The following is a 13,666-nucleotide window of genomic DNA, read 5'->3' on the forward strand; positions in this document are numbered from 1 at the left end:
ATCCATTCAGTCACTCTAGGATTCATACTAAGGCCACACAATTTATTTATAAGTCTTCTGTGAGGAACCGTGTCAGAGGCCTTGCTGAAATCCAAGAACACTGTGTCTAATGCTCTTCCTTGATCCAACTCTCTGGTCACCCAGTCAAAGAAATTGATCAGATTCATCTGACAAGATTTACCTCTGGTAAAACCATGCTGCCTCAGATCTTGTAATCCATTGGATTCCAATAATTGCACTATCCTCTGTTTTAGCTGCATTTCTATTAGTATGTACACCACAGAAGTTAGATTAACTGGCTTGAAGTTCCCATTGATGAGTGTGCCTGAACAGAAAACCAACATGGAGAAAGGAAAATGCCCCAGAATCCTTGGTTTTCTTAGCCTACCTTGACTGTATGAACTCTAAGTGACTTGTTGAGAATGACTTGCAGAATTCCTAGGACATCTGGACAGGCAGTCAAGCTGGCTCCACCTATGATGCCTAATTATAAGGTCATAAAAGGAGAAGACAACGGCGGGAACTTCAGGCTATCCTCTCATAAGAGGCACCATTCTCAGGAGTATCTGTAAACATAACTTCAGATGTGTTAATTGCCCTGACCAGCAAGATTCTAACAGAAGAAAAGACTATCCAAAGAGTGACGGTAAATGGGCCCCACCTTGGAGAAATACTCAGGGGTAGCTAGGGATGATCTTATCATGCTGTTGACATGACAACTGATATAAATTATTCTCTAAGGCAGTCACGCACTCTAGAATCTTCCATCCTTGTACAATATTGAATGTTATCTATAAAAGAGACCATTAGGTTTCACAGCAGGAGAAGCGGGGCTTTTGAAGGGGTTAATAAACATGTGGATAAAAGTGAACCGGTAGATGTAGTGTATTTGGATTTTCAGAAGGCGTCTGACGAAGTCCCTCATGAGAGGCTTCTAAGAAAACTAAAAAGTAATGGGATAGGAGGTGATGTCCTTTCATGGATTACAAACTGGTTAAAAGACAGGAAACAGAGAATAGGATTAAATGGTCAATTTTATCAGTGGAAAAGGGTAAACAGTGGAGTGCCTCAGGGATCTGTACTTGGACCGGTGCTTTTCATTATATATATATAAATGATCTGGAAATGAATATAAAGAGTGAGGTTATCAAATTTGCAGACGATACAAAATTATTCAGAGTAGTTAAATCACAAGCGGATTGTGATACAGGAAGAACTTGCAAGACTGGAAGATTGGGCATCCAAATGGCAAATGAAATTTAATGTGGACAAGTGCAAGGTGTGTTATTTAATTGCATCAGTAGCATGGGTTCTTCTTAGTGTTTGGGTAATTGCCAGGTTCTTGTGGCCTGGTTTTTGGCCTCTGTTGGAAACAGGATGCTGGGCTTGATGGACCCTTGGCCTGTCCAAGCATGGCAATTTCTTATGTTCTTATGTTCTAAAGAAGGACCACTTCCTGTATACGATGAGATGCTGGTAGTCAGTTTGTCAGAGGCATGGCATCAGCATCTCCCAAGAATACTTATATTGTTCAATAAAAAATTATGCTTTCTACCAAAAACTAAGTGTTCTTGTCTCCCTGGCCATAAGTGTCATAAAAGAAATGGCGTGGTGCTTAACACTAGCCTCCTCCTTTCTTCCAGTTTTATGACTAGGAACCATATCCAATCCTCCGGAACTATTCCAAACTCTAAAGAAGGATTGAAAAGATCAGCCAGTGGAGCTGCCAAGACATCTCTAAGTTCCCTTAGTACCCTTGGATGTTTCCCATCTGGCCCCATTGCCGTATCTACTTTAAGTTTAATTAGCTCCTCATGAATACACTGTTCTGAAAATCAGTTGAGGTTTACCTCACTTCCAGTCTTATTTGTGTTTGTTTTATATGGTCCTACTCCAAAGACCTTACACAGTGAACACCAAACAGAAATATTTGTTAAGCAATTTTGCTTTTTTCCTTAGCCTCTACATATTCCTCCCCTTCACCTTTGAGTCTTACAATGCCACTTTTGCACTTCCTTCTGTCATTAACATATCATTAAAAAAAAGTTTTGTCCCCCTGTTTTACTGTATTTGCTATTTTTTCTTCTATTTGAATTTTTGTATTCCTATTTTCCCAGCTTCTCTTAATTTTTCCAGATATTGTCGGCTGTCTTCCTCTTTCTGCGATCTCTTGTAGTTTATGAATGCTAACTTTTTCAGCTACATTTTTAGAAAACCATAATGGTCTCTTTTTTTTTTTTTCTCTTCCCTTTTATTTACAACCCTAATAAAGTTTTGTTGCCCTTATGATATCTCTCTTTAGTTTTGCCCACTGCTCTTCTACTTCCCCTATATTTTCCTACCCAGCTAATGATTCCTTGAGGTACTCCCCCATATTGAGAAAGTTAGTTTTCCTGAACTTTAGGACCCTCACCTTAGAATGAAGTTTCATCTCTTGCATCCTAATATCAAACCACACCATCATCTGATCATTTGGGAAACAGTGACCAGAGGATGGTTTGGTTCAGTATTAGGTTGCAAGAGATGAAGGTTCAATCAAAAGTTGGAGAGTTAATTTTTTAAATCCTTATTTGTTTTATTTTTTGGCAGATGAGACTATTTTGAAATATTTTATTGATGTTTGGGAAATAAAAAAAAAATTGTATATGTTTTAATTATTGGATCTTCTATTCATCACCTACTTTTGAAATATTCTTTTTATTAGTATATTTTTACTGTTATAATTGGTTTTATATTTCTTGATTTTATTGTTTGAGGCATGGTGATGGTTCAGTTTTTCCATTTTTCCACAGCATACAGAGTCTGGCTTGTTGCGATTTCCAGTTCAGTTTTTGCTATATGTCTCTAATTATACTTTATGGTTGCTCTATTCTGTATTTAAGGGTCTGTCTGGGTTCTGCATATGTGGCTGTGGTGAGGCATTCTCTTAATAGGTGGTGTATTGATGTTTTAGAGGTTAGTATTATATTTGCAGTGATGCTTTTTCATAGGTAGGGTTGATACAGAGTGAGTGTTGTTTTGTTATGGGATGTTTATTATATTGTAACTATAATTCATTTTATTCATGGCAGGCAAACACCCAATATGTGTTACAATAGGCCTAGTACCATATGGGTTCCTTTCTGGTTGTACAGAAGGTTGGGTGAGTACAGAAGGCTGTACTCACCCAACCATGGGGGGGAAGGGGGGCACCAAATTACTAGCCTTCCCTGGGTGCCAACATGTCTCAGTCTGGCCCTGAGATTAGGAGATATTGGGGAGCACTGCCCCCTCCAACACAGTGCTGGGGCTGTTGAACAAAGCGCCTGCCCTGGTGTTTAGGGCAGCAGAATGGAGGGAAAGAGAAAGTTGGGGGAGATGTTGCAGGGCAGGGGGTGTGGGGTAAGAGAGAGAGAGAGAGATGGCGGAGATGTTGCAGGGCAGGTGGTGGAGAGAAAGTACCGGGGGGGGGGGGGGGGGGGGGAGAGTGGAGAAAGTTTGCACTCCCCATCTACCAGTCTTACCTCCCTATCCTTTGCCTCGCTGAAATTAAACACTCAAACTATGCCTATGATCCCTGATACTAGTCAGTGCTGTGGACTGAAACATTGAATGTGGATCTTGTTAATAGATCATGTACTGAATTTATAATTTGGAGAATCTAGTTTTTTGTAATGATTTGTTGGCGCATGGAATTCAGAATGAGGGCATCCACATTCTTTGTGCTATCATGTGACAATTTTCATTTGTTCCATTAATTATTTTTAAATCTTTTTCAGACTTCTTTACAGTCTGGCTTTTAATGCCAGATTTTTAAGGCACCTCTGGCATCTAATATCTTCAATGACTACAAGAATGATTACAGGGTATGTATATGTAGTTTATTTTTTTTGTGCTGCTCCAAACAATCTCAGATGTGATTTTTTTTCCAGTAATATACAGTGTTGTCTAATTAATCCATGTACACTGTAAACTGAATATGTTTGTCTATAAACAAACCAGTTAATTAGATAGATGTATATATATGTATGTTGGGCATGCCTAAAAAAGCCTTTTGATCATTGCACTTCCCTCTCCCTCCAATCTGTAGGTAAAAAATACACATATTTTGCTCTGCACAAAAAAGGGGCTGGGGACTGGTTGGAGGAGGGAAAGGGTACATGAGATTGCATTTATATATCTTTCTGTGTACTTTATAGCATGTTCTTTATGTGTGCTTCAATGCAGACACAAAGTATGCAAGTACTTTGTACCTGCATTGTTTGCTGGCGGGATATTCAAAGGGAAACTGTGAATTACTTTCCTGCTGGGAAGCTCATTAATGACCTTTTAGTTGTAAAATTAATACATAGCTCTAAAGTTCTATAAAGCATAACTATTTTGAGATCTCTAGTAAGTGAGCTTCCTCCGATACCACAAAAGACTCAGCATTTCATCTGGTAGTATATAAACCATATCATCATTTAGATAGTTTTTTAAAATTGTAAGCTCACAACTGGCACATTTTTTTCCTGTAAATTGTTCAGTTTCATAAAAAAATTTTATAATAAAGAAGCCACAATTTTGGGGTAATTTTATAATAGTGCTTCTCAAGGGCAGCGGAACACCTTTTTGGTGTGTGTGTGTGTGTGTGTGTGTGTGTGTGGGGGGGGGGGGGGGCATGTAATTTGCCTCCACCTCCACCCCCAACTATCATTCTCTTACATACACTGGGTCTGGAGAGGGATATGTGTATAGGAAGAGAGAACACAGAGTACTCATCGATGAATTCTGTGCACAAAATGTTAACATTCTGCAAATTTTATATTTGTCAAAATAACACAATATACATCAGTCTTTGAGTAATTAACTTAAAATGTAATACAGAAACTGTTAGCCAGAGATAACAAATATTTTGAGAATTCTCCTAGAAGTGCACTGTAAGAGTGTCTCTTCCAACCTTGCTCCCTACTTCCCTAGCCAGATCTCCTTTCACTCTGCCCTCTCAATCTCTAACTACAGGCTCAATCCCTTCCACAGTCTCCACCTCTCAGCCTTCCACTCGCAGAGATTGATCCCTCTCCCAAAAGCCCCTCACACAGGCTCCCTGTCCAACTCTGTCACACAGGCTCCCTGTCTCTCATGCACACACACCCACATATCCATCTCTCTCTCTCTTGCACAGACATCCTCACATAGGCTTCTTTTCTCTCTTGTACACTCACATATCCCTGCACGTAGGCTTCCTCTCTCTCACCACACAGTCCTTCACATTGGCTCAATCTCACACACATCCTCAGAAAATCCCTGTCACATACTCTCTCATTCAGACTCTAGATCACACATCACAAACCCTTCTGTGTGCTGTTATTCTGCACACACAGACACACACACTCCTGGCATTCTATTACACACTCAGTCTGCGTCATCTTCATCACGTGCAGGTGGGTCTCCCTGGCCTCTCTCGTGTTCATGCTCCTTGGCCATGAGCGGAATAGGCTCCGCTTGTGGCCTACCATGCCTTTGTTGTCTTCAGCCATGTGCGGGATGAGCTCTGTTTGTGGCCTACTGGACCTTCCTCAACTTCAACTGTTGATGAAATTATACAAGAGGAAGACATGAGAGCATTTTTGGGTGCCTCGTTCTTCTCCTCCTCTCCTACCAAGCCCTAGTATTGTTCTTTGAATGAAGTCATTCAAAACACTGTTTTGGGTGTAGATTTAAAGATTCCTCAGATTGTTCCCAATTCTGTATACCTATGTTGGGGATTCCTGTGTATGCCCTTTCAACCCTCTAAATGACCAGCTTATAAGAACTGATCAAGCATTCATCTACCCTCCCTCCATTTCCTGTTTTGTTATATTCTTATATAAATAGCAATAATATTCAGAGAGAGTAATTATAGGTAAAAAGTGGTAATATTTTTTCTTAGCTATAATAAGGTAATATATTTCTTCAAGCAGTAATAAAATAGATTATAATAGAGCATCACAGAATACAAATGGAAATAGAGAACAGAATAGAATAGAGAGCTAAACTGAGCTATGTACAATCGATGGCAAATTACTTCCCTGAGAAAATCAGCTCTTGGAGGCGATCACTGCAGGCAGAGTTTCTAGGGGTCTCCTGCCCCTTTTGTTTACAGCATTAGAAAGTATTTTAAAAAGCGATGCAAAGCCTGCATTACATAGCATGCTGTTTCCTGCCATGCGGTTCACAGAGTGTTTCAAAGGAAATCAGCTCTAATTACTGTAAACAAAGAAAAAGCTCACAGCAGTTTCAAAGACAGACATTGCCTTGCATTAAGCATTTTAAAGGCAGAAATGGTATCTGTTTACATAGCCATACGATCACAAAGCTTACACAGGAAGATTTCACATTTTTCCAGACTTTGCATTAACCCTTTTGTTCTCTGTCTGTGAACAAGCATTTTTTAAACACAGCCCTGTCCCTGTATCGAGCATTAAACCTTTGCAGTATATCTGTTTCTCTATGAGCTCTGTGTACTTCACAAACATGACTCTCAGACTCAGCAGAAGAGGAGGAGGAGGAGGAGAATGAGGCCCTTGAGGCTCTGTAAAGCTCCTGTCTCCTCATCCTCTTGTGTTATTTAATCAACAGTAAGTGAGGAGATCCGGGGCAGGTAAGCCTTTGAGAGATAATACAACAAGCCCTATCTCACGGCCACTAATGCATTCTATTTTTTTTTTAAAGAAGGTCCCTCTGCCACAGCAATTTGAAAGTGGAAGGAGGAGTAATAAAGTCGACTGATTTTTTTTTTTTGGGGGGGGGGGGGCATGGCCCCTATGGGCCCTCCCTTTCCAACACCTATGGTGCTTCTAACTGCAAAGTTAGGTGCATAATTTCAAACAAGAAGGTACACATATTGAGTTTGAATATCAGATTATGTGGCTAACTATACATGTGTAACTAGTTGTTGCAAAGTGGGTGTAAAACATTCCACATAAATGCCATGCTATTTACATGCATAACATTTTGCAAATTCAAATTCTGTGGAAACCTATTACATGCCTCTGAAATTCTCCCTCCCCTGGGAATACCTGTTTTTTATGCACTAAATTTTTATCATCAACTTATGGTTTTTTTTTGCTGAAATTCCGTTTAATTGCATTTTATTTCCTGCCTGTCCAGTTAGGGGCCAAACAGGTTACAAACCATATGCAGTCAACTTATACATTCAACTCCATATTTCACTTGCATAAATCATGACTAAGCTTTTGCAAATTTAACCCTTTATTACCAAACTACTTAAATTTGCAGTAGCTTGTCAATCACCATAGAACCAACTAAAAGGAAATGTAATGCTTCATGTCAGATGGCGTGGGAAAGAAAATAAGGCATTAGGCATGTGTGTGCATTCTCTGGTGAACAGAATTTTGAGGAGGCCAAACCAGTACATCATGCTTGAAGGAGAAGAGGAGTTAGACAAGAGAGTAATAAAACCATCCAAAAATATGCATAATATGTACATAGTTTTTTTTTCTAAATACAAAATTAATTTGCCAGAAGGTTAAATCTTAAGTTATGTAGATTTGATCTTATGTGTTCTAAAATTCTCATTGTGACAAGCTAATCAGAAAGTTTCTTTAGTAGAAAGGCAAGAAGAATTCTTAAATGACTTCATAAACAAACAAGTGACAAGAAAATGTGAATGAAAGAAAGGAAGAAAGAGACTATTGGCAGCTGTTAATTTACCTTAAAAGAGAGAAAAGCATATATTTTTTATGACACCTTCAAATTTTAAAGTAATTACTTAACATAAAAGATTTGCTTATGGTCTGTCAATTTCACTGTAGCAGGGTGATAGGATTGTGTTGGGGTTGTTGTTTTGCATATGAAATATACTTTATTAATCCTTTAACCTTGAAAATATAAATGAGTACTTAAAAAGATAAAACTTGCCATCCTGAGTCAGACCAAAGGTCCATCAAGCCCAGTATCCTGTTTCCAGCAGTGGCCAATCCAGGTCACAATTACCTGGCAGGATCTCAAGAAGTAGATGGATATCAAGCTGCTTATCCCGGGGATAAGTGGATTTCTGCAGCTCCACCTTAATAATGAATTATGGAAATTTCCTCCGGGAACTTGTCCAAACCTTTTTTAAATGCAGCTAGACTAATAGCTTTCACACCATATCTTCTGGCAACGAATTCCAGAACTTAATTATGTGTTGAGTAAAAACATATTTTCTGTTAGTTTTAAGTGTATCACCTAGCAGTATGTATGTCCCACTTTTTCCAGACAAAGCTTTGAGCATATAGCAAGTTCCAGTATGTTTCAAACCCACTAGATTTATGCTGGTCCTTGCTGAATATTATTGTTTTGCATGGATGTCCCTGTAAGTTCGTCATTCTTTTCTATTCAACTGGGAATGGAGTTAATAAAATAAACCATAATCTGCATTAAAAAGCTAGACTTTCATCTATAGCCTTATACATCAGTTAATAGGTGTCATGGTCTGCTCCGCTGGGGATGGAGAGAAGATACGGTATCTAAGCAAGGTCATACCTGGGAGAGGCCAGGTGGTCTGGACCCATCTTCTTCTGGCTGAGGCAGCCACTGTTCCCATGGGTTGAGCCATTGGGTGCAGGCAGTTTTCTGGGACTTCCCAGATATGTAAGCAAGAACCAGAAAGGACCTGAAGACCAGAACCAGAGCAGGGACCAGGACGCACAGGAAAAAACAGGCAGCAGGATATCACTGAGTGAACTCTGTGTGGACTGTTGGACCAGCAAAGGGTGTCAGGCTAGAACTCCTTATATACAGCCCTGTATTTGGAACACACCTAGTATTGTTCCAATTGGGAGCCTTTGGAGGGTGGGTCACCCTAACCTTGCTTTGCTTAGTATTCTGCAGGATTCTTGGTGATTCGAAGTCCCTGTGGCTTCACTGTAGGAAAATGGGGCCACAGGATTGATCCCGGCTGCCCCTGACAATGGGCCTGATGTAGCAAAAGTTGTCTCCTTTTCTGTATCTATGAAAAATACTTTTCCATAAATGAAAGCCACTGTTCATCAAGTCTCACCTCTTCTTAGACCCAGTAAAAATTTGCTTGCTGGAAATGTTTCTAAGTGAGGACATCTCTTATATGCAAACACACATATGCAGTATATAGAGGAGATGGGGAAAATTGTAGCTTTTCAATGAGCTGAAGCTTTGTAGAATAGGCAAAAAGCTTGATATTGTTTCGCAAGTTTTCTATGCCAACCTCTGTTCCTGCTGGCAGATTTGTTAGGATTCAAATCTGAAGTTGAAACAGAGTTGAAAACTACATTCCCATTGTAAATGTGCCATTAAATACAATGGTGCTAATGCTACCTCAGACATCATATTCTCTGGCTAGCAGAATGTCAATGTATCTACCAACAAGAATTAAAAGTAGCACTACCAATGTGCACATTTTAAGTAGGGCCAATGTAAATAAAGATAACTCTTTTGTGCCATTTCAAGCATTCTAGTTTCTGTATCGTAAAATATTCTGTCTCACTTGACTGTTGTCACATGCAGTGAAAAAAAGTATTTGATTGCAAAAAGCTTACTCTGTTTTGTTTTTTTTATCTTACAAGGTCTATGGTGCCACTTATTCAGGTGATTTCAAGAGGATCTCCTATGTCTTTAGACGATTCCAATCGGATCATCCCCCTCTTTTACCTTTTTAGTTCATTATTCAGTCATTCACTTATTTCTATACATGATAATGAATTCTTTGGTGATCCCATAGAAGGTAAGACCTGGCTCTTAAATATTTACTGCTTCTGCTTATCTTTTAGGAGAGGCTTTAGATTGGAGCAATGCATTTGCAATCCTGAGTTAACTTTTATATATTCTAGTTGTAGATCAGAGACAATCATCGATGATGCCTTTCACTTTGGAAGAACTGATAATTTTGTCCCGCTGCCTTAGAGATGCATGTTTAGGAATCATCAAGTTAGCTTATCCTGAAACAAAACCAGAAGTGCGTGAGGAGTACATTGCAGCATTCAAAAGTGTTGGCGTCACAACTAATATAGAAATGCAGCAGCGTATACAGGCAGAACAGAAGCGATGGATTCAGCTGTTTAAGGTATGTGTTTTATTTATTTATTTATTTTTAATTTTTTTATTTGTTTATTTATTTATTTTATTTATTTATTTATATAATAAATAATAATTATAATATAATATAATTATAATAATATATAATTATATAATAATATAATAATATATAATTATTTATTTATATAATAAATATTTATTATTTGCTTGTTCAGAGACTGCTTAAGGTCGGGTGCTATATCACATGCTGATTCTGGTTGAAATACTTAACATGAGTTATGACAAAGTTGAGTTTTCTCTTGTACTATATACATGTGTTTATATGACAAATGCAGATGCTTAGGAAGTGAACAGATTTATTTCAGTCATTCATTCCAGTAAAGATAAAACTGTTACTCACTAAAGAGCGTGTGGATTCATTTCTGATACTGGGTTGGGAATCAAAGTGCAGGTTTCAGACACAAGGAGTCATAAAGAAAATTGAACTTCAAGGGTTACAACAAATTCTAATAATTCTAATAATATAAATATATATTATTATATATTATATAATTATTATAATAATTATTTATTATATTTTATTTATTTATTTATTTTTAATTTTTTGGTCTGAGAAACGTCTCAGACCAAACCATCGCCCACAACTCTCTTCTAATCAACAACATATCCATACCTCTAAAAAGCTCAACAAAGGACCTCGGCGTATGGATCGATAAAGATCTCAACCTAAAAACACACATAGCAGCCAAAACCAAGGAAGGTTTCTATAAACTTCATGTACTAAAACACCTAAAGCCGCTCCTCCACCATAAGGAATTCCGAACAGTTCTACAATCCCTGATATTCAGCAGCTTAGACTACTGCAACTCAATGTTATTAGGTCTCCCCAAATCCACCTTAAAACCGCTGCAGTTACTGCAGAATGCCGCTGCAAGAGTACTGACCGGAAATAAAAAATCGGATCACATCACCCCAATATTAAAAAGCCTACACTGGCTACCAATCATTCAGAGAATTGAATACAAAACCCTGACGATCATCCACGATGCATTACACAATTCAGTTAACTCCGCAGTCAGTAAAATGTTCCACCCCCACAAACCTCAACGGAACACCAGAACTTCTGAAAAACGTCTACTCGAAATACCCACATATCCCATGGCTAAGCTTACTAACACCAGAAATAGAGCTCTCTCCATAGCGGGGCCTAAACTCTGGAACGCCCTACCATGCTACCTCACCACTATCATCGAAAATAAATCATTCAAAAAAGAACTGAAAACCTGGATCTTCAGCCAGACTTTCAATGATGATTTAAGCAATCCACAATTGTGATGCCTTAAGCTTCCCATCCTTCTCCCCTCTTCTCTTCTCCGCATTCCTACCCCTTCCTCCTTCCATTACCTACCCCATCCCCCCCTCTTTTCCTTCTTTTCCCATTCAGACTTTCTTGTATTCAGAGCACGAGTTTGTATATACCTTCCTCGTTTTTCGTTTCTATTTTCATTTTCGTTATTTGAATTAAATTATTTTTTAGTTATTTCCTGTTATATCCTTCTCCATATGCTAGTTGCATATACTTTTGTTTCTCAAATTGTTCTATGTATCATTGTTTCGTTCCAATGTAAACCGGGGTGAAGGCATGTGCTAAACCTCGGTATATAAAAGCTTCAAATAAATAAATAAATATACCGATGTTCCTGTATACAATACATATCGCACCGGTTTACATGGAACTGAACTGTCGCCTCTGGGGCGGAATACATTGGAACAAGTTGAAAAGAACTTACAGGGAGACAATGGACTAAAATCAAAAACATGATTAACTGAAGTAAAGTACAAACTCAAAACATATGTACAGTGGGATAAATGGACTGGAGTCGATACCGTCTATCGCTTCATCAGGTCTTAGCTCTCAGGGAAGGCTTGGGTGAATAGCCAATCTTTAGCTTCTTTTTGAATGTCAAAAGGCAAGGTTTTTGGCGGAGGTCCGGAGGGAGCGAGTTCCAAAGAGGGGGACCTGCAGTGGACAGGGCTCGTTTCCTCAGTGAGGTTTTAGCCGGCTGGATGTGAAGCATGTTCTTGTACGCACTTCGGATCGGTCTCTTAGAAATGTGCTGTTGCAGTTGAAAAGATAGGTTGAGGGGGGAGATGTTGTGTAGGGCCTTGTGAATCATGAGGGCTTTAAAGTGTATCCTGAATTTAATAGGCAGCCAGTGAAGGTTGTGGAGGATGGGGGTGATGTGTTCCCTTTTGTTAGTGTTAGTGAGGATCCTGGCCGTCGCATTCTGGACATCTGAAGTGGTTTGATAGTGCTAGCAGGAAGGCCCAGAAGGAGTGAGTTGCAGTAATCCAGTTTCGGGAGGATGATAGATTGTAGTACCAGGCGGAAGTCTCGGAAATGTAGAAGTGGTTTTAATTTTTTTAATACTTGCAATTTAAAGAAGCATTCTTTGGTGGTGGTGTTTACAAACTTGCTGAAGTTGAGTTGGTTGTCTAGTAGCACACCAAGGTCTCTTACTTGCGAAGTGTGGTCGATTCATGTGAGGGTGAGTTGGGAAGAAATTGGAGGGTTGAGCGGGGTGCAGTTGTCTGGGACTATTAGGAGGATTTCAGTTTTGTTGGTGTTTAGTACGAGGTTAAGGCTGATGAGCAGGTTGTTGATTGCTGTGAGGCAGCTGTTCCAATAAGACCACATTTTGTGGAGAGATTCAGCTATAGGGATGAGGATCTGTATGTCATCCACGTATAGGAAGTGTGTTAGCTTGAGGTTGGTTAGTAGAAGGCAGAGTGGGAGGAGATAAATGTTGAATAGTGTGGGTGAAAGGGATGATCCTTGGGGTACCCCCCGCTTTGAGCTGATAGGGTGTGACTCTTTGTTGTTAATCCTAACCTTGTAGAACCTGTTTTCAAGGAAAGATTTGAACCAGTTGAACGCCGATCCTGTGATGCCGATGTCTGCTAGACGCTGAGGGAGGCACGAGTGGTTCACGGTGTCAAACGCTGAGGAGAGATCCAGTAGTGCGAGTAGGAAAGGTTGACCTTTTTCCAGATTAAGGAGGATGGTGTCAGAGAGCGAGGCTAATAATGATTCGGTGTTCATTGACTTTCGGAATCCGAATTGGTTTGAGGTGAGGATATCGTTTTCTTCTAAGAATTCGGATAGTTGTCTGTTTACAACCTTCTCCATGATTTTAGCGATCATTGGAAAGTTAGCTATGGGTCTGAAGTTGGCTGGGTCTGTGGGTGGTAGGTTAGGTTTTTGTGAGGAGAGGCTTGAGCATTGCAAGCTTGAATTGGTCAGGGACTTGGCCTTGTGACAGTGAGCAGTTTATGATGTCTGCTACAGGTTTGGCGATGATGTTAGGAATGGAGAACAGCAGATTGGATGGGATGTGGTCTAAAGGGTGGGACGAAGGCTTCATCTTCTTGAGGATGTTTTCTATTTCTAAAGCGGACGTCAGCTCGAGGGTGGCAAGAGAAGCTGGGGTTGAGTTTTGTTGCTGGGGGGTTGAGTGCGAGCGTTGGGAGCCGGTGGTGGATGAGTAATTAGGTTGAGGAGAGGGCCCCTTGAGGGGTGCGACGAGGGTGGCGATTTTTTTCTCGAAGTAAACCACCAGTTCTTTGGCTTTGTTAGTAGCTTGTGCGTCTG

The 13,666-nt window shown here is 39.6% G+C and overlaps 1 protein-coding gene across 3 annotated transcripts in view; it reads left to right on the forward strand.

Annotated features, from left to right (window-relative positions):
* Positions 1-13,666, forward strand: part of UBE3C (ubiquitin protein ligase E3C) — a 496,047-nt gene that overhangs the window by 153,293 nt on the left and 329,088 nt on the right. For all 3 annotated transcript variants that reach the window (XM_029588499.1, XM_029588501.1, XM_029588500.1), the window contains 3 exons: positions 3,759-3,845; positions 9,546-9,703; positions 9,810-10,042. In XM_029588499.1, the coding sequence (XP_029444359.1) occupies positions 3,759-3,845; positions 9,546-9,703; positions 9,810-10,042 (478 nt within the window). The remainder of the gene's footprint in view (positions 1-3,758; positions 3,846-9,545; positions 9,704-9,809; positions 10,043-13,666) is intronic.

Source organism: Rhinatrema bivittatum, chromosome 2, assembly GCF_901001135.1.
Source record: "Rhinatrema bivittatum chromosome 2, aRhiBiv1.1, whole genome shotgun sequence".
NCBI classification, from domain to species: domain Eukaryota; kingdom Metazoa; phylum Chordata; class Amphibia; order Gymnophiona; family Rhinatrematidae; genus Rhinatrema; species Rhinatrema bivittatum.